Here is a 23,668-nt window from a genome sequence, read left to right as displayed (position 1 = left end):
TTTAATCAGTTCTGGTGACATTTGCATCAAATGCAGCAGATAAAACGCTGTGGTAGGATGACTATCGATGTGCTCATTAGTGTTCACTGCACATGATTAATGTGGATGTTTTTGTGTGTCAACAGGATGTGTATCTTCTGTTCTTTTCTGATGCCGATGGAGGGAAGAGGCGGAGCTCCAAACCACATCCTGTTTTAACTCTAAACTCTTACTTCATTCCACTGTTGGCATGGTGATCAAACTGTAACTTCCTTATGTAACTTCAATATTTCAGCTAAATGAGCGAAGTATCCCAGAAGGCACCGCTGCACAAACAATGTGAAACACAGTGAATCCGGATGAGATGGCGTGATGAGCTCTAAACAACAGGTAGGCTACGGCATATTTTATTTAAAACAATCAAGAATTTAGATTTTGTATGCAATAACATGCATTGTTTATTGGACTATTGAGACAGGTTGTGTTATATTTGGGTTCTCATAAGCATTTGTTCTAGTTCTAGAAGTCGAGTGAAATTGACTGAATTGGACACTGTTATATTTTAAAGTGAATGAATCACCTAAAGATTTTTTAAACTGTAAAAGCCATGATACAAACAATTGATCAATGATAGGAATTTAAGTCCACTGTAGCTTCCGCATCAGTTCTCATGGTCTATCGTTCTGTCTTTACAGAAGTCATAATGGAGACGATTTTACTGTCCATCGCAGTGTGGCTTGCACACTTCCTCAATGTCTCCTCTCTTTATTTTAACACACCACCACCAAGCACTTTGAGAAACTACACTGAAAGCATATTTACCACTGAGGAAACTACAGAAACAAACCAAGAACTCGGGATACCATTGAATTCGACAGATTTGTCTCCTCCAGCCATGACAACACAGGACAGCACAATAACAACAGTTTTGACCGTTGAAACACAAACCCACGCAAGTTTAACTCAAAATATGACACCCATAGAGGAAACAACGTCGGTGAGTCCTGAGTCTCAAAATGACACTATAGATGCTGTGAAAACAACAGATGGTGAGAGCAATACTGTAATGATCCACACAAATGCAAGTCTAACAGCTACAGCCACTTCCTTTGCAAGACTAACAGTACAAAAGGAAGACAAAAATGGAACAGGAAGAGGGTCAAGTGCACACAACACGAGTTACAACAATGACAGACAGACCACGGACATCTGGAATGGCACCACAGTCAAGCAGCTCACATCTGAACCGTTCAACAGTGTCCAAACTGTTGCTTGGAAAGAGTGGATGGTGAATGACACAATGGAGGCCGATGATGAAATAAGCTCCACCCAGGCAACATTTGCTAATTCGGACAATGACTCAGGCACAACGGAAAGTTACAGTCTCACAACTGGACACACGATTCTCATGCACACAGAGGAACATTACACAACACCAAACACAACTGAGACAACTTCTGCAACAATAGAAAACAATTGGATAACTTCACAAAATACAGACACGCCCATGACTGTGGCATACACAAGATTAGATGGCATGAATATAACAGATGCACCTGAAAATCAGAGCTTGACACCTGTAATGAAAAGTGGTAGACGTGGAGAGGACATTGAGGTAAATGAATCTACAACACAGAACAGAGTGACAAACTTTACAGTATACGCAGGAAAAGAAAACCTGACGACATCGGTTACATTAGACACATCCAGTGACACAACCAATAACAACAAGAGCTCTATCATAGCCAATGTTACACCAGACAACAACACAAATGACACAAAAAACAGTTTGTTGCCTGAGTGTTTTAACACAAACTCAAAAGAAACTCAACAATCAAAACTGGTCTGCTTCATCACACTGTGGACATTGGCGATGACTGCTTCAGTATTCCTGGGAATAATTATTTTCCTGTATGTCCGTCTGTCCATTCTTAAAAAGATGGTGAAGATTAGAGGAGGTGGACAAGGGCAAAAGGGAGGGCAGACGGAGGAGAAGGAGAGCCTGTGGGCCGATCCCAAAGGATCAGTCCAGGAGAGAGTTGAATTCTGGTACGTCAATGGATCTACGATGGAGGCAGACAGGAAGGAGAGAGGAAAACGTAGGAATGAGAGAGTCAAGGAGAAAAAAGAGGAGCAGAATAAGAGCGAGAGTGAGTTGTGGATTCAGCCTATAGTTACTGAGGATGACATAACAGAGTTTTGGCATGCAAACAGAAGGATGAAGGAGGAGAGGACACGGATGAGGTATTTCTAAAAAGAGACTGCAAGAAGAGAGAGTTGAGACAGTTCTACCTCCAGGCATCTGCCTGTATAAAGACACCGTATGCTTCAAAATAACAATAAAATACTGTTTTTGTGAAAATGATTTCCTTTGAGGTCGATTTCATGGCTTGACTTTACACTTTAACTTGCTCATGTTAAAGGGATGTTTCACCCCAAAATTAATATTGTGTCATTATTTACTCATGTCAGGTTGTTCCAAACCTGTATACATTTCTTTGTTCTGCTAAACACAAAGGAAGATATTTGTATGAATGGCAGTAGCCCCATCCCTCATTTACTGCCATAGTAAGGAAAATAAATAGCTGTCAATGGGGGATGAGATCTGTTGGTTACTGACATTCTTCCAAAGATCTTCCTTTATGTTTAGCAGAACAAAGAAATGTATACATACAGGTTTGAACCAATTTAAGGGTGAGTTAATGATAACAGACTTTTCATTTTTGGGTGAACTATCCCTTTAATAAAAATAAATAAATAGAAAGTGCCAGACACATGACCGGAGAAGGTTTCCCATGTGGGAAGCTCCACTTTAACCACAATGTATTGCCCTGCCAGTGAAAACTTTTCTAGTTATGTTACAAAACGTTTCATTCTTGAGCTCACAAATGAGTTTGGTATGCCTTTGTACAGGAACTCAACACCCTCTCGTGGTCTCTGAAAGACAAGTTGTGAGTTCCCCTAGAAAAATTCTAGGGGTGATCACCACTGATGAACCTTTTTTTTGCAAATCATCCACTGTTGTCTTAAGGTACTTGTAAACTTTATATCGTAAAAGTGAAATAAAACATGCATGTTGATCATGAAATGGTGTGAGAATGTCACTTTTATCATTAAAGGCCACATATATCTATAACAATCTATAATTTGCATAAAAGCTTCTGAGAATACATGTAAAGGTTTCTAAAAAACAGAATTTTTATAGAATGAAACCTTTCTTAATAAGGCAGCGAAAACAAACCAGAAAAGGTGTTTTAGGTTCAGAAAAAGGAAAATATACTTTCTTGTTTTCTGAGTAATATTATTAAAAGTCCAATAATGCATAAAGTGATCATTAAAAATATTGTCAGAAAGAAGTGTGAAGAAAGAAAGGGTGATAATTATTATCTATAGTTTACATAATGCAGTCTAATATTAAGAATAGTTTAACCTTTTAAACACAAACTTTCACACTTCTCTAAGTGTGCAATATACCTCCACCCAACAAACACACACACACACACACACACACACACACACTTGGTGTAATGGTATCGTTGTGCATATAAAAGCAGTCTGTAAACCCACAAAAGTGTCAACACACCCTTAACAGTTACTAGCTTCCCTTTTGTACTTCAGCTTAGATTATTCAGAACATCACGAAGCACTACGCACTTCTGCACTTCTACTTTTCTAATCTTTCGTACAGATGCTGGCGATGATACCATCAGACCATCAGAAGGAAGAGAAATAAAACAGGCATGCGAAAGAGAGAGAAGACAAACTAACCGGATATTGGTATCACCTACGTGTTTGTGTGTAGGGTTTTGACATGTGCAGTTTGGTCCTGGCGGTTGGCGTTAGCAGTTTATTTTAGGTAAGTGACATCTCAAATATTTATCAACAGACCAAACTGTATAGACCCGACTGCAACTAAGGGAATCTGTGTAAGCTTGAAGACAGGTAGACCACACGAAAAAAGAGCATAAAGGTTATGAGGGAGAGTGACCACACCGCAACTCAAATAAACTGCGTGTTTGAATGTAGAAAGGTTGTGCCGCTGTTCGCTCCATCAATTTAAACTTAACTTTACTCAAGTTGATCAAGCTGAACTGTTTATGTGGCATTTTAAGAATGACTGAAATAAGCCATTCAAACAATACACACAGTAGATTATTTCGAAAATGAAAAGTGTGGATTGTGTAACTAACTGTATTTTGTTTTACGCCGCCACGTTTGTTTCACAGAAGCTGAAATCGTGTTACACTGAAAGAGAGAGAGAAGATAAAAAGAGGAAGAAAAGGGCGGTGCAAAAACTTTCCGGCCCAGATTCATGCATCATTTCCTCAGCAGAAGATTAATATGAACCTGTTTTGGCCAACAGCTTTCCTTTGATTTCTGGTAACATTTTCTACCTCATTTGGAAACTCGAGGGTGGATATTCAAAACAAAAGACAATATTTTCTCACATAGAAATCTCATTGATTGAGTCACTCAAGTAGGAACATGAGGCTCATTTTCAGCAATTTCCTGCTGTCTTTTGTTCTTGGATCATATTTCGTGTCCATTCAGTCACAAGAGCTAGATAAGACAAACACAAATGCCCCCATAACATTACCGAATAATGATACTGTGGAAGAAACATTAAGTGATGAAAGCCCCAGCACGGTAAACCCCGGAAATACTGTTACCAAACTAATAACAGTTACAGATCTGGTTCATTCAGAACCCACAAAGGATTATCAAACGAGCACAGAAGAATCAACAGCTGAGGTTACTATTGAACCTGTTGGTGTGACCGAACAAACAACACCAAAATCTGTTCCTGAAAGAATAACTCCTCAAGAATACAGCACACTGGCTTTAGAAACAGTCACCACCACTAATGTGACTGAATCAGCAACTTCAGATTCCTTACCAAGCACAAGTCTGCCTGAAACCACCGGTGGCCTTACCAGTGCTGACCCGACCAGTTCTGGACATCACGATTATGAGACCACCACAGCAACAGTTGTCATGACTACTAGTTCAACAAAAGCCCTCGACCCCACAACCACAATTTCTAAACAACCAACAACCGACATGATTGAGTCGACACCCACCACATTCCACGCTGTGGACATCACAACAGAAGCAGTGGAGACCACGTCTCTTGACGTTACACCAATGATCACAACAACACCTCTACTCTCCACATCGCAAATTTTTTATGACTCAACTAAACTAGATCACACAACGCCTGAAGATGACTCACTCTCCGCCCATTCCACACCTTTCACCACCGGTGGAATTGTGAGGGGAAGTATCTTGCCCCTCCAGACCAATTGGCTTTTAATAATCATAGTGTGTGCTGTCATCATTTGTATGCTATTAACAGGCATGCTTTTGTTGGTCCAGCGGAGAAAGAAAAACACCTCACGGAGGTTTGACCCTGGGTACGTGAATGGACAAAGTAAAAAGTCCAAGAAGAAAAAGGGGGCAGAGACCAACGCATGGGCAGGACCTGTTCATCTGGAGGCTGAAGAGGGAGTGGAATGTGATGGAGAAGTAAAGGGGGCTCTGATGCCTGGTGATGGAAACAGGGATGAAGATATTGTGCTCAGTACTTTTTCTGCCATGGAAACAGATGACACACCTAATGGTGGAGTGGGCAGAGAAGGAACCAAAGAGGCAAAGAACTGGGAGGAGCAAGAACCTCTGCTTTACATAGATGAGGATGTAAAGGAGGACAACATGGGAAATAGAGTGGGAAGTAATGACACACAGAAAGTAAATGAGAAAGTAGGTAATGGAGAAAAGGTGCTGAACGGAGGAGAAACATTCTGTATCACCACTGCTGTCTGAAACTTTATTCACTGAAATTTTTTATCACACAGGCCATTTTGATTACTGTGTCATACTGTGTCTTTTTTTTAAACAAATCTATTTATGAATATATTTGGTCTGAGTTAGATCCAGTGGAAGATAAATGAACTTTTAATGCTAAATATTGACAGAATTTAAAAAAAGAAATCTAATTGTATTAGGATTTAACTAATTATGATTCTCTATTTCTCTTCCTGTAATTTTGACCTGCATTGTCTGTATTTTATTTTGCACCGATACATTAGATTTATAAAATATTCAATTAAATTAACTAATTCGGAAAGAGTATTTTTATCAAGTAATAAAAATATGTTAATTTTCTGATGAAAAATATAATAAATACACTATTTTTTTCAACAGAACGTTGGTAACCATACAAGCTTGGCCCCTATTGACTCCTGTTGTGTGGATATAAAACCACTGAGACATTTCTCAAACTATCTTATTTTGTGGTTCACAGAATGACATGGTGGTAAATAAATGATTTTTTGCATGAACGTATCTAATGCACGAGAGTACATGACCAGCAGATGGCGCTCCTGACAACGTTTGCAACATTTTCTTTGTAATGCTAACTAATAAACATTTGTTTTACATTTTAATTAAATCGGACAAAAAGTTAATTGTAAGAGTCAGTTTTACACAGATCATCCCCTTCCCAAGTACCTTGGTAAATATAACAATGCATTTTGATAACATTAATGTTTGTTTGTGATTGAGAAAGGTCTGTGTTTTAGTGTAACCAAAACTTTATTTTCATTTAAAAAGCAAAAGTCCCTGATCACAGCAAATCCCCAAATGTGTGTCTGCTGTCCAGCTTGTATCAAAACATCCATCGGGATCGTTGAACTCAACCAAGAGAAAGAAACTTGAAAGTGAGAGAAAGAAATTACAGGGGGAGGAGGGTCTTGGAAAAAAATCGATTCTCTAGAGACCAGAAGGAGGAGGGGAGGAGAGAGAGAGAGAGAGAGAGAGAGAGAGAGAGAGAGAGAGAGAGGGGGGGGCGGGATGATAGCTACATCTGGAAGTTATTTGGAACAGAGTTGGAAAATAACCGATAGAAAGCTAGACAGAAAGGCTAAGAGAACTAAATAAATAAATACTTTACTTTAATTCTGTGTTTTCTAAAAAGAACAGTGACTTTTGGAATAACAAGAGGAATTCTGGTGACAAAGGAAGGGAACAAGGATATAAAAACCAAAAAGGAACAACTGTGTGTTAAAGATTGTCTTTAAACCAGAGGACTAATATTTCATCTTTATAACTTCACTGAAGCTTTTATGGCTCCTGTTGCTTCAACAATCCGAATAACTAGAGCAGAAAAGATTAACATATGAATAAACCAAATACAATCGCATGAACTTCATCAGTAGAAAACGACAAAAGACGATACAAGACATTTAGGAATTAGGACAAAGTGAGAGCTCTACTCTATTCCTGGAGGCTTTTGAATTCCCTGTTTTGTTCTCCATCTATTCAAAGGTAAAGTACATTTCTTTGCTTTTTGGTTGAATTCTGAAGATAGAAAATACAGACATTCCTGTTGTTTATGAACAAAAATCACAGCCATCATTTTAACTAAAATACAGTACTTTAGATTACTGAAGCAAAACCAGCAGACCACAGAAATCATGGCTTCGCTGATCAATGTTATGCATATGTTTATGCAAACCTGTGATTTTCTACGACAAATGTTTATTTGATTATTTTACTCTTTAACACGTGTTTACACTCGCAAGAAAAGTGGCTGTGTTTTTATTTCTGTAGTGAAGGTTGGATTAGGTTTCTATGATCTCACATTTAAAGACTCCAGTTTAATTTACACAAACAACCTTCAATTTACAAAACCATTACAAGCATATCAATGAAATCACATGTGCTGCACAACTTTAAAGGGGCTTAATGTTTACATTGTTGCTCCATCATATCTCAAGATTCTGTGAATAATAACCATGGAAAAATAATATCCACCAACATGATTATGATGCCTTCTGGTCACAAATGTTTATCAACAAATAGACTGAATCAGTTAATTTCCACTACATTCTGTGAGTTTAAATATATCTAAACCATTTATTTTAATTATGACATGGTGCTATCAGCAGTACAACACAAGGGTGGTTTCTTCCTGCCTGGAAACAGCACTTCCTTTCTGAATAACAGTGTGAAAGTTGTTCTTAAATCTTACGCAAAGTTTACACAATTATGTTGACTTTTGATGTCACTATGTCTGTTTCTGTTTAATTCAGAATGGCTGCATCACGAGGTTGCCTCTGCTGTGTGAAATATCTCATGTTTGTCTTCAATCTCATCTTTTGGGTCAGTACTAATTCCTTAAGCCAAATCTGTCATAATTTTGTCAACTCTATGATCTTTTCTATGAGCTTTGCTTTCGCACAATATCATTTAAATACCACTTTCATCTCTGAACCTAAAAATGACCAATATAGGCGAACACCTTTAAAAACTAGTTTAACAAAATGATCCATGAGCTATGTAAGCATTTATGTACCCTGATGTTTCCTAACCTGTGCTTGTTTTTGCAGTTGGGAGGGTGTGGCTTGTTTGGTGTTGGGGTGTGGCTCACCTTCACGCAGTCCGAGTTTTCATCTCTACCGTTGTCCTTTCCTTCACTCTCTGCTGCCAATCTATTGCTTGTTGCTGGGGGTGTCACCATGGTTACAGGTTTTCTTGGATGCCTTGGTGCTCTGAAAGAACAGAAATGTCTACTGCTGACGGTAAATTCCTAAATCCCTGATGTCACTAAAATATGTGTGCATATCAAAATACTTTTTGAAACCTTGAGATACAGTATATATATATACTAGTTTCTCTAACTTTCCTCTAGTTTTTTGTGATTCTCCTGCTCCTAGTCCTGACTGAAGTAACTCTGATTTTAATTTTGAGCATCTATCATGAAGAGGTGAGAGTTTAACCTCTAAGGTCTGCAAATACTTTGGCCTTTCCTGTCAGGAAAGCACTTTGCCTTCTACTTCCTGTTTATTCGCCCCTCTCTCTTTCCCTCTGTTTTGTCCATCTAGCTGGACATGAAAGCTAAGGATGACCTGAAAGAGGGAATGAAAGCCTATAATACAAATGAAGGGCTGAAAAAATCCTGGGACAACATGCAGAAAATTGTAAGTTGGATTTGATACGGTCACACTGCGGGTGAATTTCTTGAATGTGAATAATAGTTTCTGTCTCTTTCAGTTTAAGTGCTGTGGGGTGAGCAACCACACCGACTGGCACAATAATACGTTCAATGGAGAACTTCCTCACTCTTGCTGCAGGGACAGTATTGGACCATGTCATCGATGGGAAGAGGTGGGGGTCAGCTATGTTCCACATATTCCTAAATACCACCAACTACCAGAACATTTTCCCGTAAAACATGTACAGTATTAAATTTATTAATCAAATACTTCATATTCTTACCTTTTCATCTATCTTAGCCATGCTATGAGAAGGCCAAGAACTGGCTGCTGGCTAACATCACCTCAGTGCTTGGATTCGGAATCTGCATTGGAATCGTTCAGGTACCCTTACGTGCCCAATGAGAGCGATTATTGTGAATTTGAATGTCATGCGTGCTGGGATGTAACGCCAAACTGCATTTACTCCCTCTAGATACTGGCTTTGGTATTTTCCATGCTGATGTACTGCCAAATCTTACGGGCAGATAAATACATGGACTGACACTTCCTTCACCCCATTCCGGCAGGGGCGCTTACACAGATAAATGAATATGTAATGAATGTTTAATCGGACTGAGAAACGTGCCTAATAGAGATACTACACATGATATGAAGAAATTAGTGTTGCACTTACAAAGAGAAGCTATGCTAACTATCTCATAAATGTATTTACCTGGGCTAATGCTAACTAGATGTAGGAATGAATGAATATACGGTGAATGTACACTGTAAGTGGAGAAAGTAAACAGTATTATTGCACTCTTTGTTCTGCTTGCCATGATCAAAGCAAATCTCCTATAAGGGGAAATGATGAGCGAGGTAATTTTTGTTTATATCTTTGGAAATAAAGATCAAACTAGTGATTTGTTCGCCAGTTTGTTACATTATATGTCTGTTAAGGTAATTACAGCTAAATAAATGAAACAACAACTGATGTTTGGCATAATGTATTTTGGTATAAAACTGCACAATAAAAATTCACAACATGGGAAGTTAAAAAGAATAAATACATCAGCACAAAAATGTAATGCTTGGTAATGTCAGTTCACATGGATGTTCGGTTCTGCTTTTCCTCAGAGAGGTTGTGCTACGGGATCAGCAGGCCATATTTTTATGACTGAGGTCAATCGTACTCCAGGTTGTCTTTCAAATGTACAACGTTTTCCTGTGAAGCAAAGAAAAAGCTTACTTGATAGAAAACTGCCACCTTCTGGCCGAATGTAAGAGCATTTGCAAATCAAAATTGGTATAAAAGCATCCTGTTCGTAAAACACTGAATATCTCGGCTCCTAAGTGCTGCAGGTGTAAAGTAAAACCTGCTTACCCATCCTCCTTGACTCCTGACCCAGGGTGCGAAGCTCTCCATGTAGCGTTGAGCATGCCCTGTCAAACGCTGAGCTCCGGTTGCTGTGATGACTCGTCGAGACGCGTCCATGGTGATGGCGAGGCGGCGCAGCGTAGGGCTAACAGGGGCATGAAGGGGCGGTTCCTCGCTCTGACTGGCGTAAGCGTCGAGGAGTTTGGCAAAGGATGGGTAGGAGAGGCGAGTGAGGGTGGAGCGAAGGAATGGGCTTGCATTTATCTGGAGCAATTAACAGCAATTAAAAAGATAATGAGTAACAATGATAAACAAACAAAATACAAGATATTGTTTGGAAGATAAGAAGAAAGGAATTGAGTTTGTTACTGCTCTCTCTAATTATTTTTTGGAAAGATCATTACCTTATCATTGATAGCATCTCCCTCTGACGTCAAAATCTGAACTAGCTGTTGAACCACAGCCTCTTTGCTTTTGTCTGTGAACAAAGAATGTAAACTAACCATAAAACAATACACAAGTGAAAAAAACCTAAATTCGGTTTAGAATTCAAACATCAATGATTCACAAACCAGTTTTGCTGTACTTACAGAACAACTAGAATGTACATTTACCTTCTGATGCAATTGACACAGGCCCTGGTTTAACAGGAGATTTCTTTTTTGTACTGTGTTTGTGTGCGATTCTTTCCAGAGTGTCTGCCACACCATCATAGAATTCAGGAGGATGGGCTATAAGTCATAATATATACATCAATATACACATACTGTGTATACTGTACTATATATACGTGTATTTTGTGTATATATACACATGTAAGCAGAATAAGGGTGAATTTAGGGTCTTGTCTGAAACTTACAGGGTGAATCAGCAGATCCTGGTAGACTTGAAGCACCTCTTAAAGGCAGTGAGTCCGGCCGTTGCGGTCGAGGCTCTTCCTTTTTGAATGACACTTTTTTGAGCATTTCAGAAAATCTCAGCTTCTTCTTCTTCTTTTTCTTCTGCTTTTCTACTCCTTTTCTGTCAGTTTCCTCCTCAGATGCAGAGGACGGAGATAATCTCTCTTCCTTAAGAAAAAAAAAAGTACACATACAGTACATGTTTTGAACAGAAACAAAGGCATTTTCACTCCTTTTCTATTAAGGACTTTTTTGTCTGTTAGCTTACTTTTTTCAGCCACAACATTCCCAGTTTTGTTTTTACCTCTGATTTCCCAGGTAAACTGCCAGGTATATCTAAATGTCCAGACTGAGTCTTTTTCTGCAGGGTGTTGATTTGAGTGGGTTCAGTGCTGCCATCTTTCTTAGAACGGTGGGCCATGGATGAACGGGGCCTCAGTCTTCTTTTTATTAAATTTTTTATTCCATGTTTCCTCTCCTCTGCAGCACTGATCACCTCGTCCGCAGAGTCCCAACCATTTGCATCTTTCTTTCCCTTCTCTTTAAGAAAGGCACTAAAAAAAGAAACATTGCATACTTGTATGTTTGGTTAAATATCTGTATTTTCTTTTCATCTTAACAGGTTAGTTATTTTCCCCTTTAACTTGTAGAATTGATTTGTTTGTTATTTTGGCCCAGGGGTCACCCTGAAGCTCATATCACTACACTATCAAAAACTTGCTTCAAGACAAGCTTGGAATGACTGAAGACCTGTGTGTCTATACATTGCTTTTTCCTTTGTTATTTATTATTTATATTTATAGCTTTATTGCAACCAACCCCTAGAGCAGTGTTTCTCAAACTTTTTATGCCATTCCCCACTTTGGAGGTAGGGAAGGGGTCCGAGCCCCACCTGTCCCTGATAGCCAAAAAAACTAAAGGGTAATAAACTTTAGGTCAACTGTCTGTCTTGGTTTTCTCTGCTGGTGCAGATAAATGTAAGGCTCCCATTTAAATGTCATTGTTTCGTTTTTAGTGTATGTAGAAAAATATTGACAAAATGTCCACCCATTTGTCGCGCCCCACTTGTCATGTCTGTATTCCCCACCAGTGGGGCCCGCCCCACACTTTGAGGTTGTAATACCATCATATACTTCTTAAACGGGTAAGCACATCACTAGACTGACGTCAATGGATTTTCTTTATTTTTTTAAATATTTGGTTTCATGCTGTGCAACTTCATGCAATTTCTCACCATTAATTAAACAAAGTAAAATAAATGGAATATAACACCCTAAATTGGATTAGAAATACCCTGCAATACTTTCTTAAATTACAACACAAGCAATTCCCTTTTAAAGGTACTGCATTTCTGGAATTACCCACATCTATGACAAACAGCTAACTTCTGTAAGAAAGACAATATTTCATAATGTACAGTATATTATTGTCTTATGTATGTTCATAAATTTAATATTATTCCATGTTTTCCAACATTCTGATATGAATGCTGATATCGGTTCTCTGATATATGTTTCCATTTTAATTTTTTGAGTCACCTGAATTTATTCGGGTCCTTGTATTCTCCTCCTATCCGTCCCGGTCGCTCTCCTTGAGGAATAGAGAGAGAATGCCGCAGGAGAGACTTTAGCACCAAACGCGTCTCTGCTTTTATCTCCAGGAGGGAGATGGAAGGAGAGGGGGAAGCAGGTCTGACAACCTTGTCTGACATTTCTGAGACAGAGAGGGATAACTGAAAATGAATATTTAAAAACATCACAAAAAGAAACTCCAGAAGAATGATCTGATTTCAGAACCTAGTTTAGACCAACTAAACTAAAACAGTAGTGCCTGAAATCCTTATCAAGACATTATATTAACTGCTGTTCAGAGTACAGTTCATACATTTGGTCTTTGCTGAAAGACTGTAAGACATTGTAAGTTATTGTAGTGTGTTTTGTAAAGTAAGGAAGTGAAAGTATGAATAAAGTCAAAGACTATAAACTATTTTTCACACACACAAACACAATTCACAAACTGGAAGTTCCAGTCAGTTAACCTCAATTCATGTGCGTCACTTATAGTAGATACCTTTCAAATGTAACAAAACAAACACACTGACAAATATTTTAAGAAATGATGACAATCTCAGCACCTCAATTAACATTTTAAAGAAAACAAACCGGTTTTCTGGTGGTTATTTTTAACACGTAGATTAGGTTTTGCAGCACTGCACACAAGTTGGGAAAGGGGCTTTAGAATTGTGTTTTCATTTAATTGAACGACCTGCAGATTCTCAGAGAATTGATGCCAACCATGTGAACATCTATTCTAAACATTACATGAATATTAGACCAAGTAAGTAAATATTGTAGATTTCAATAAAATGTTTTTTTTAAGGTCCATGTATTTATTTGTATGTGTAAAGAGATATATCAGAAATGGGCCTCAGAACTGCGTTGACACTGCTAGTCAAATACTTTCATTCCAAAGCAGTACTGAGATTAGTTCCTTATGTATCTCACCTTTTACTCCACAAGCCATTGTGCTCCACCAAGCCATGCAAATTCCACCGTATGTATGTAATTGTTATTGATCGAATAGGACACTTTCACCACTCAGACAGGAAGTAAACATGATTGAAGAGTAAAATGTATTTTGAATGTCAAAGAAGAAAATGGGGTTTTCATTTGTGTGATTTATTACTTCTACCTTCATGGCCTGTATGAGTATTCTTTGAACCACTTGAGGCTACTGGCCTAAAGCCTGTTTGTCCATTAAAAGGATACTTCACACAAAATTTAAATTCTGTATTAATTTACTCACCTTTGAGTAGTTCCAAATCTGTATATATTTCCTTGTTCTGATGAAAACAGAGAAAGATATTTGGAAGAATGTTTATTACCAGACAGATTTTGCTCCCCATTGACTACCATAGGAATGTAAACAGATTTGGAACAACTCGAAGGTGAGTAAACGATGACAGAATTTTCATTTTTTCCCTTTAACAAAATATACTGTTTAATTAGTATAAAATATGACATCCTATACAAATCATAAAATAAGACCTGTAGACTACATCAACTTTTAGGTAAGATATGTAAGCTTGGATTTCACAATTGTGAAATCACATTCATCTAGTCTTCCTTTTTTCCTTCCCCATATCACATATGAATCATTTCTAGTGATGTCATCCAGTGACTGTGGCACAAGGCTTCTGTTTTCATACAATACGCACATGTAGGAATGCAATTTTGTTGTTCCCCTGTCACGTGCACAGCAGATCTGTCAATTTGTGCTTTTCTAGTTTCTGTGTTAGAGAAGTAGATTATTAAGATGAGGTTTGGGTCTGGAAAGACTGTGGACCCATGGAAATCTTGTAGCAGTTAAGTGAAACTATGTATGTTCCTGTGTATGTATCTATGAATGTATGTACAGGTTTACGAGAATCTCCCTGCATTGTTATTCCACATGCAGAATTACCATAATATATTATAATATTTACTATTAGTATATAGTTCTATAGCATGGTAGTCATTCAAGTATACAACAGTCCTATACTACAGTTTATCAATTAGATAATTCTACAGAATACTATATTATACTTTACGTTTTACTATACTCATTGTTATTACATTGTAGCTACAGTAACCTTTGTGAAAATACAAACATGAATTCGCTACTGGGTATTTGTCCTTTCCTAGCAAATAAAGTACAACATGGAACTAGTTATGGTGAGATAAAACACTTTAAATGTTAGTAATGATAAAGCATATTTCCATACCTGGTAAGCCTACGTCACATCGACGTCTGAAGAAACCAGCTGAAACCGTCGCGATTCGTTTAAAACTACACCAAACTAAAGTACACTTAACAAAACACCAAACTAAAGTACACTAAACAAAACAACAACGTGCACCGCCGAGATGGATGTTATTAGAATACAGACGAAAAACAACCAAATAAAAAAACGTGAACACTTCCACACGCGACGAGGCAGCGATACTTCAGTGATAGTTTGTATCAGTAGTGACGGGTGGTACTGGAAAGTTCACATGTAGGTCAAATCTTTAAGTCAATTAAACTCAAGTCTGTAGTGGTGATTCATATCGACCTATTAGCTACAACTCCATGTCGATACTGATAGAAACGTCCCTACCGGTTTCACCATGTAGGCTACTACCGCCTCTGCAACTCTGACCTGCGGATTGAGGAATGATGGACGTTGTGCGCATGTCACAGAGGAGTCAAATAAGACGAAGCCATTTTCCAAATAGTGTTAAAAGTTCCATTATGTCCAAATGGGACCTGTGAAATAAACTTGTTACAGCGTATTTAACAACTCAAATGAAACAAATCATTACGTCAAACAATACAAAACGATTATTTATTGTAGCTATAATATACAATCATATGTTTTATCATAACATATATAATTTATTTGTATACAAAATCACATTTTTCAGTCATTGAGAGAAGAGAGATATTGAGCATCGTTAAAACACAAATAATGTGTTCACCGATGACCCAAAAAGATGAGCTGTTGAAGAGCATTTTTCTACCCCCAGCCCCCCCCAAACCCTGTCCAGCGTCATCTGTAAAAAAGACACTGGTACAAGGATTGGGAGAAGCAGAGAGAGATAAAACCAGGCGTAATAACTTATTGTGAAATCAAACATTGATAGTACTTGTATTGTTAGGCTATGAGGCAAAAAAGGGTTTTACAAAATATGCTGAGAACTAAAATGATACAGCCTTTAATCTATTTTAACATCCAAAATTGAGAACAACTGACAAATTAGTGAGAGACAGAACATAATGTGAGAAATGAGGAATTTCAGAACAAATATACTTGTTTATCATTAAGAAATCACAGATATACAGTATATCATAACAATACTGACAAACATTTCAACAAAATTCTGTAGTTTCCAAAGAGAGCCTCAACAGTAACATCCATCCAAACTGACAAACCCATATATCAAAGTCTTAAAACATCACCTTTGTCAGCACAACTATTGTTATCTCCACTTTGTTTCTTCTGCGAAGCTTCTTTTTCTCCCTCATGTCTTACCTCAGAGTTATTTCCTCTTTAGCAGAGATGATATGCTTTCAAGTCTGCACCCTTCTTCACTTGCTCTCTTCATGTTGTCTGTCTTTATTTAGCTGTGCGCACTCTTCTCTTCCTGTCTACCCTCTGACCTGTCCTGACTGCTTCTCCCTCTCTTCACTCTGCACTCCCTCTATCTATCCTTGCCCGGCTACCCTATCGGCCTGAAATCACTGTTCTCCTGACCATGAACCAATAGGGTGCAACGAAGCTGGGTGAGGCACTTCCTTTGTGACAGGAAACCAGCAAAGAACTCTCAGAGAAACACACACACATAAGGTTTAAACATGGCAAGACCATCTGAAGTATTTTTGTGGCCATCTAACTGGAATTAAAACTCAATAAAATGTTTTGGCATCATATTTACTTAAAACTTTGTCTAAGGTTGCCTGGTCTATGCCCTGGAGCTTTATCTTGTGAGAGGATTGTATCTGGCTTCCATGCTTTCATCTTACAGGCCAGCCTTCCAAATGCACAAATATTTATTTATTGTGTCAATATATTAGTGTAATTTGGAGTTCACATGTAGAATTAAAACACATTTATAAATATTAACATCAAAATGTCTATCTTTTGCATGTTTCTGTTCCATGGAATGTTGCATGAGAAACAGAGGATGTGTTTATCCACTTGAGAACCAAAGGTCATTAATGTGTGTGCAGTAGGGGCAAGAGATGAACAGATAGAGGGAGGAGTGCAGATGGACTGATGAGTTTGAGGGAGGGGCACCCACGTTCACACACAGACTAGATAAAGCATGCTGTGATCAGGGAATGGGGGTCTTATGGGAATAGAAGAGACGTGACTATTGCAGTGACCTCTCATTGAAGAGAATTTTGAGTGCTTTGGCTCTCTTTGTCTCCACAATTCGTCGGCTTTAAACTCATTGAGAGGATAAATCTCAGATATGGGTGGAGTCAGACCTCTGTGTCTGTTTAAGTTTCCTCAGAAATCCAGAGACATTTTGTGGAGTTTTATACGATCCGACTAATATGAATATGCATTCTTTGTATGTGAGAGAGGAACACAAATCTAACAGGATCTTGGTCATTCGTAGTTCATGTAACCTTATATTCTGTCCGTCTCGGTCTGCATTTCAACCCCCTGTGGGAAAAACGTTGTCAGAACATTATTTTCAATGGGTGTGGTAATGCAAGTAACAAAAACAGGAAATCCACCAGCACACAGGCAGGAAATGCTACTGTTTAGTGACAGTAATAAGTAAACACAGCCCAAACAGCAGCTAGTTAACCATTACACTATTACTCTAGAGAACAAGATAAAGAGGGAATAGACAGACAGATAGATTAAATAGATGGTTATTTTTTTGAGAAAAGGCACACACACATACACTGTTACACGTTGCTAATTTTCACTGTAATATTTTTTATTTCAATGTTAAGTTTTTCCACAAAAGGGTTCACACTAAATTGTTCACAATTCTAATGTTAAATACAATAACATTATCACTCTCTCCTCTCTCACTGTTTCATATGCACACACATTCAAACAATTCTACAGTGAAATTCAGGGTCATGGGGTCTGACAGAAAAAAACATGAATTTTACATTGAAGTGAAATAAAGCGATATTCAAAATCACAGTAATGTCCATTAAACAATTTACAGTAATAAATCATTAGTCATATTCCAGTATATTACACTTGATTGTTCATGTTTGATTGTCTTTGCAGTCTTTTGCAACAACGTTTGATTGTCGGTTTTATGTTCCTCTTTAATTCCTATAAGATAAGTGCATTTGAGTGATTGTCACTGCTTATCACAGTTTTAGACTTGATTGTCATTGATTGTTTCACGTCAGTGCAATAGTACTATTGGCTTGTTTATTCTTTGCTGAATTAAAACAGGCTCATACCAGATGTTTGAAAATCGATCAAAGATTACTCTAAATAATATCAATGTTTGATATCTAGATGCAGCTTTAAACATACAATCAGTATAAAACTGCCCAAATAAGTAAGTTACACATTAATAAAACAAAAAAAGATTTTCACTACACAAGGCAGGTTGTTGATCTGCACTTTAACAGGCCATCTGAATTAATCATTTGAGATACTGTTACTGTTTCGCCATCAGTATTGAGAAAGATAACCATTCTAGTTTGTGCCTATACAGTACAGGTGCAGGGCAAAAATGCTGGAGTCCTACCGTTAGTTTTGTGAGGTCCAAAGCTGTCTTCTTTTTATGGCATTATAGCTTACACAGACTGCTTCCCTGATGTGTAAATGATCTAAATGCAAACAGTTGTCTGGTGTGTTGGCAGGTTTTTGGGAAAAATTAGTTTAAAGATCTAGTTTAAATTGTACTGTAACACGCTCTGCTTGTTTTAGTCTGACGATGATAAGATGCGCTGATTACTGCAGTCTCGTCCAGTACTGACTCAGACCTTGTCCCAGCTCCTGGTCACTCCCCTGAACTGAGGTCTGTCCCGCTGTAGAAACACCGGGAAAGAATCCTGAAAGACACAGGGGCCTATTGACACAAGTTTTCACACATAGCCACAACAAAGGATAACTTTTGAAACACAAAACGAAACCACGGTGTGACATCCACAATTCGTTTAGACTGTGGGTATATAGTATTGATATGCAATTTGAAATAAGCAAGAGGTGAACTGCACTCACCTGTGTTTGCACTGGCCGTGGGAGGAGGCGGGAGGTGGGGAGAGGTGTAAGATGAGGAGTCAAATTTACGAGCAAGTGGGGGCAGGGCAGAAGGAGAAGGGGGCAACATACAGGAATAAGTTGGAGTAGATTGAGTAGGTAAAGACTAGAGATGAGAAAAGCAGAAATAAAGAATAAAGATCAACATCATTGTATTTAAAAAATCAATAGAATAAATGCCAGCTTTATATGTTGTGTTTTTCATTATGATTATGCAAGAAACAACCCACATCAGCGTTAAAGATTACTCTGTGGTTTTTATGATGTTCCACAGTCAAGCACAGTAATAAGGCATGTCATCTCAAAATATGATGGAAACTAAGACATTAGTTCACCTGAAATGTCATAAATATGATACTCGATATGTTTTTCAGTTTTCTAAAGGGAGGGGATTATAGGATAAAACTGTTCTGTTTAACTGGCTGCTGTAAGTTTATTTTTAGAAACTGCAGCAACTTCAATCAAACATACAAGCAGCCACTAGAGGGGGCTGTTAAACCATTATAAATGACGAAGTCAAAGTCCTGCCTAGTTTTACCTTTCGGTTGCGTAATGAGTGCGTGTACTAGCATTTCTGTTTGCATTATTCACTGTTGTAGAAGGCATTCACTGTTTTGCATTCTTTAACAAAACAAGAACGTGGATGCTGTGTTATGTTATGTTTGAGAGTGCCTTATTTTTTAATGACCATGAAAGCAAATGTTATCATGCATCTGCCAATCTTGTATAAAAGTTCACCAATAATAGGAAAATAAAAATGTGTGTATTTCAGAAAAATGTACTAACTGTACTGTAAGGGGTGAAGGGAAGATCATACATCTTGCCTATTGCTGTATGCTGTCGTTTTGCATTTAAAGATGTGAGATTTAATTTACCTGCATACTAGAGAAGACTGACAGGGAGCCATAGCCTGAGAGAGACGAATCACTTCGACTGTGCATTGAGCCTTTTATTTAAAAAAAGAGCAGAGAAGAGTATAGAAATCAAGGGTTGTGGACAACTAAGACATGAAACCTCATAAGATGAAACAAACACTACTGTAACAGTGTTGTCAATAGCAAACAGACCATTCATGTTTTAGTGAGGTTATATGTATAATGCAAAATATACCTGAGCTGTTGCTGTGATGATATACAGGGGAATTAAAGGAGGTGCTCAGTGGAGTGTGTGTCTGAGAACAGGAACTTGTGCCCCCTGATCTCCTCTGGTTTCTCAGCTTCTCCTCCCTCCTCCACTTAGCTCTCCGATTGGAGAACCATACCTGTCAATCACCCACAGTAGCAATATGGGTCAGTGCATAGTGGTCAGTCTCCTAATTTATTGTTTCTAGGCACTGTCACTTTAACTTGGTTTGCTTAATTAGTATCCTTCACATTTTGACCGTTACCTGAATTCTAGCCTCTGGGAGATCAATTTTTGCTGCCAGTCTTTCTCGAGCAAAGACATCTGGATAATGTGTCCTTTCAAACTCTAAAAGATACATTCATATAAGACATTGTTGTACCCAATTAATCACACTTTAGAAAAAATATGAATTTACATTTTGAGAAAATCAAAATGCAATAAAACATAAAAGAGACCAGAACCAGGATGTCTTAAAAGTTGCCTTTGCATTAAAGCACGGCCTGAGAAAGAGCGATGAGTCACACCTTTCTCCAGGGCATCTATTTGCTCCTGGGTGAAGCTGGTGCGGTTCCTCTGCAGCTTCCTCTTCAGCTGCAGGTGTAGCTGTGACTCGTCCACCTCATCTCTCTCTCCTTGTACCACTCCTTCTCCAGCCCCAGCCATCTGCACATTCAGATCCTCCACGCAACCATCTATAAACCAACTTGCATGTGAATGTCTGCGAGCTACATTTCAATGTGGATTATTATATAGACAGAAATTAAGATGGCCTGTGTCTAGTGTACCACTAGTTTAACCATATTCATGTACAGCAGCGGGAATGGGTAGAATTCAGTATCTATTGTCGTATTATTTAATTATTTCCTACAATAAACAGAGGATGTCAAGGCCAGAACTGATGGTGTAGCTATTGGCACCCCCTGTTTGTGCTCAGTCAAGTATAAAAACTGCAGGATCACCCAAAGCTCAAACACAAATCAAATACAAACATGTACAAAAGCATCATGTCCTCGCTGGTTTTCAATGTTTAATTGACTATTTACAAAAACTCACACACCTGCTCCGTGTTGTGGGGTGATGGTGTCTGGCGGATGGTACCAGTTGTTTGGACCAGTCCAGTTGGAGCTGTTTTGTAGATTCAGCATGGTCAAATTATCATACATCAAATATCACCTGTGAAAGAACACTGATGCTGTCCTTCTATCATTCAGACAACTCCAACCCTGCATGAAAACAAAAAGAGGTTATAACTCATTCTAAACTTCAGAATTCATGTAATGTTCACATCTGCTCATTTTTGTGACCTCAGTTGCATTATGATGAATGTTTATAATGACATAAAAAATTTACTCTTTCTTGCTTTGAAGACTGCAGTTATTGCTTAATGCTTTCAAATTTGTAAAGCTGCTTCGGAAAAAAGTATTTGGTAAATAAATAAATGCAAAGTAAAAAATATTACCTAACCGTTCATATTGATAAATTATAAGAAAATACAAATGCTATATATCTTTTCAATATTGTAAACCCTCTCTTTTTCATTTCATATCTCTTCTACGTGTACACACACATTAACCCCACAGATACACACACACAGAGTTCATTACACACATGAAGCGAGTAATTAAGAAGCACAGAACATCTAGTCTGACATCGTTGTACACACACGCATGACTGGAGAGACTAATACTGTCAACTAATGTTAACTACAATACACACAGAGACACACCACACCACACAACACAGACAGAGACACACACAATCCTAGAAAACAAAGAGAAATTTAAAAAATGCACTGCGCAATATAAGACTAGTGGGTTTTTTCAACTGCAAACTTCGACTATGATGCAAAACACAATGTGAATGGAGGCATCACCTAATGTGAAAATAAAAATCATAACAAAAGCCAGCATTTGCATTGAATGTATAGAGCACTATTCCGCTAAATGAATAAATATTGTTGGATAGAGTTGTGTCCACAGATAGTTCAAAACGTAAAACTACTAACAAATGGAGGCCATAATCAAAAATATATATAGATATATAGATCTACTCATCTAGAAAGAGAGAAAAGGGTTGCATATTGGTTCTCAAAAGCAAGAATGCTAAACAAAATGTTAAATGTTTTTTCTTTTCATGAAATTGTCTGAAAATTAATAATGTACATGTTAACAGAAAAAGACACACAGAACGAAAAACAGACGCTTTGATTAAAAGTAAATTACATTGCATTCAAGATGTACATAAGTACACCAAACGCATCTGAGGATTGAACCCAGAATGTTAGTGTTGAAAGCAGGTGAGCTTTTACAAAGTGAACACAGTGGAGGACACTAGAGAAATGTGCTTTACACTTGTTCATCTAGTAGAGTACAAGCACTTGTAACCAAATTTTATTTACCTTCTGAATAATTGATGCAATAAACGATAAAAAATTAAGATAATATTTAAGAAGAGTTCAATATTTATATTTTACCAACACAAATACACCTTTAACAGCATACACAAACTGACACATTGCTAGACAAATACATATGAATAATCCTCCATAAACAAAGTGTAGTAACAAATACAAAAATATTGCTCTGTCAATCATACATAGATAGAAAAGTTTTTTCTAAATATGACATTGTAACACTTTCAATCCAAGCCTAATACAAGCACATATAACTATTTTATTTATTGTGTAAAATGCTGTTGTGTACAAATGAGAAAAATGTCAACGGTCAGGTCTGCAATAAATTGTATTGAGAATGGCCGGAACCATTCCACATTTAACAACAAACCAACCGTTTTTCAGATTTTTCACAACTGGTCTTTCAAATAAAAAAGTCAGCTGTCTAATATTCTCTGACTCTTTTTGTCTAAAGTGAAGACATATTGACTCACCTGGTAGATGAATGAATTGAAAAAGTGGTCCACACTTGCTCAGTGTCTCTATCACTTTCTGTTCATCCCTCCTTCTCCCTGCTCACTTGCTTTGTTAATGTTAGTCTGTGTTTGAGAGAGAGAGAGAGAGAGAGAGAGAGAGAGAGAGAGAGAGAGAGAGAGCATGGGAGGAGAGGAAAGGGAAAGATGTAGAGAGTTAGACAGGGCGAAAGAGAGGAGGAGAGGGAGGGGCAGTGGGCTAGAGAGAAATGCATCTGCAGGCACTCTGGTCCTTGAAGCAACGAGGGAGAGATAGAGCGAAAGAGAGAGAGAGAGAGAGAGAGAGAGAGAGAGAGAGAGAGAGAGAGAGAGAGAGAGAGAGAGAGAGAGAGAGAGAGAGAGAGAGAGAGAGAGAGAGAGAGAGAGAGAGAGAGAGAGAGAGAGAGAGAGAGAGAGAGAGAGAGAGAGAGAGAGAGAGAGAGAGAGAGAGAGAGAGAGAGAGAGAGAGAGAGAGAGAGAGAGAGAGAGAGAGAGAGGGATGACACACAGACTCAGTGTCAGTGTCAGGCCTGGACTTAATGCCAGGAAAAGGGGTGATGAAGTGAAAGAGAGAGAGGTGAGGCAAAAAAAAATACTGAAAAAGAGAGGAGAAAGGAGAAGTAAAGCTATTTCT

At 38.0% G+C, this 23,668-nt stretch overlaps 5 protein-coding genes across 14 annotated transcripts; 3 read left to right on the top strand and 2 right to left on the bottom strand.

The window, feature by feature from the left end:
* Positions 1-215: 215 nt before the first annotated feature.
* Positions 216-3,064, top strand: LOC306893659 (uncharacterized protein). Its single transcript, XM_079455609.1, has 2 exons — positions 216-369; positions 675-3,064. Exon 2 carries the CDS (start codon positions 683-685, stop codon positions 2,231-2,233), a length of 1,551 nt encoding a protein of 516 aa, XP_079311735.1. The 5' UTR covers positions 216-369; positions 675-682; the 3' UTR covers positions 2,234-3,064.
* A 481-nt stretch (positions 3,065-3,545) lies between these two features.
* Positions 3,546-6,684, top strand: LOC306894459 (uncharacterized protein). Its single transcript, XM_079457030.1, has 2 exons — positions 3,546-3,835; positions 4,206-6,684. The coding sequence occupies exon 2, from the start codon at positions 4,465-4,467 to the stop codon at positions 5,800-5,802; it is 1,338 nt and encodes a 445-aa protein (XP_079313156.1). The 5' UTR covers positions 3,546-3,835; positions 4,206-4,464; the 3' UTR covers positions 5,803-6,684.
* On the top strand, positions 6,680-10,043 carry tspan4b (tetraspanin 4b). The gene is made up of 8 exons (XM_079457041.1): positions 6,680-7,305; positions 8,073-8,142; positions 8,370-8,561; positions 8,672-8,746; positions 8,865-8,960; positions 9,034-9,147; positions 9,276-9,359; positions 9,451-10,043. The coding sequence occupies exons 2-8, from the start codon at positions 8,074-8,076 to the stop codon at positions 9,517-9,519; spliced, it is 699 nt and encodes a 232-aa protein (XP_079313167.1). The 5' UTR covers positions 6,680-7,305; position 8,073; the 3' UTR covers positions 9,520-10,043.
* Positions 9,950-16,462, bottom strand: bcl2l12 (BCL2 like 12). Of its 10 annotated transcripts, none has more exons than XM_079457036.1 (8): positions 16,215-16,462; positions 12,773-12,947; positions 11,503-11,788; positions 11,195-11,402; positions 10,950-11,066; positions 10,740-10,813; positions 10,342-10,599; positions 9,950-10,182 (listed from the first exon to the last, which is right to left on the bottom strand). In XM_079457036.1, exons 2-8 carry the CDS (start codon positions 12,943-12,945, stop codon positions 10,141-10,143), a joined length of 1,158 nt encoding a protein of 385 aa, XP_079313162.1. In that variant the 5' UTR covers positions 12,946-12,947; positions 16,215-16,462; the 3' UTR covers positions 9,950-10,140. The 10 variants fall into 10 exon arrangements, with proteins under 10 accessions (XP_079313162.1, XP_079313158.1, XP_079313166.1 ...); XM_079457032.1 differs by having other exon boundaries at positions 11,539-11,788; positions 16,288-16,462; XM_079457040.1 differs by having other exon boundaries at positions 11,539-11,788; positions 16,215-16,447.
* Positions 16,463-17,514: 1,052 nt separating this feature from the next.
* On the bottom strand, positions 17,515-23,283 carry pax10 (paired box 10). Its single transcript, XM_079457797.1, has 8 exons — positions 23,017-23,283; positions 21,188-21,353; positions 20,655-20,822; positions 20,393-20,475; positions 20,116-20,266; positions 19,881-19,951; positions 18,967-19,111; positions 17,515-18,797 (listed from the first exon to the last, which is right to left on the bottom strand). Exons 2-8 carry the CDS (start codon positions 21,291-21,293, stop codon positions 18,697-18,699), a joined length of 825 nt encoding a protein of 274 aa, XP_079313923.1. The 5' UTR covers positions 21,294-21,353; positions 23,017-23,283; the 3' UTR covers positions 17,515-18,696.
* Positions 23,284-23,668: the final 385 nt, after the last annotated feature.

This window comes from Barbatula barbatula, assembly GCF_947034865.1.
Source record: "Barbatula barbatula genome assembly, chromosome: 5".
Lineage (NCBI taxonomy): Eukaryota > Metazoa > Chordata > Actinopteri > Cypriniformes > Nemacheilidae > Barbatula > Barbatula barbatula.
This window is presented reverse-complemented; position numbering and strand designations above follow the sequence as displayed.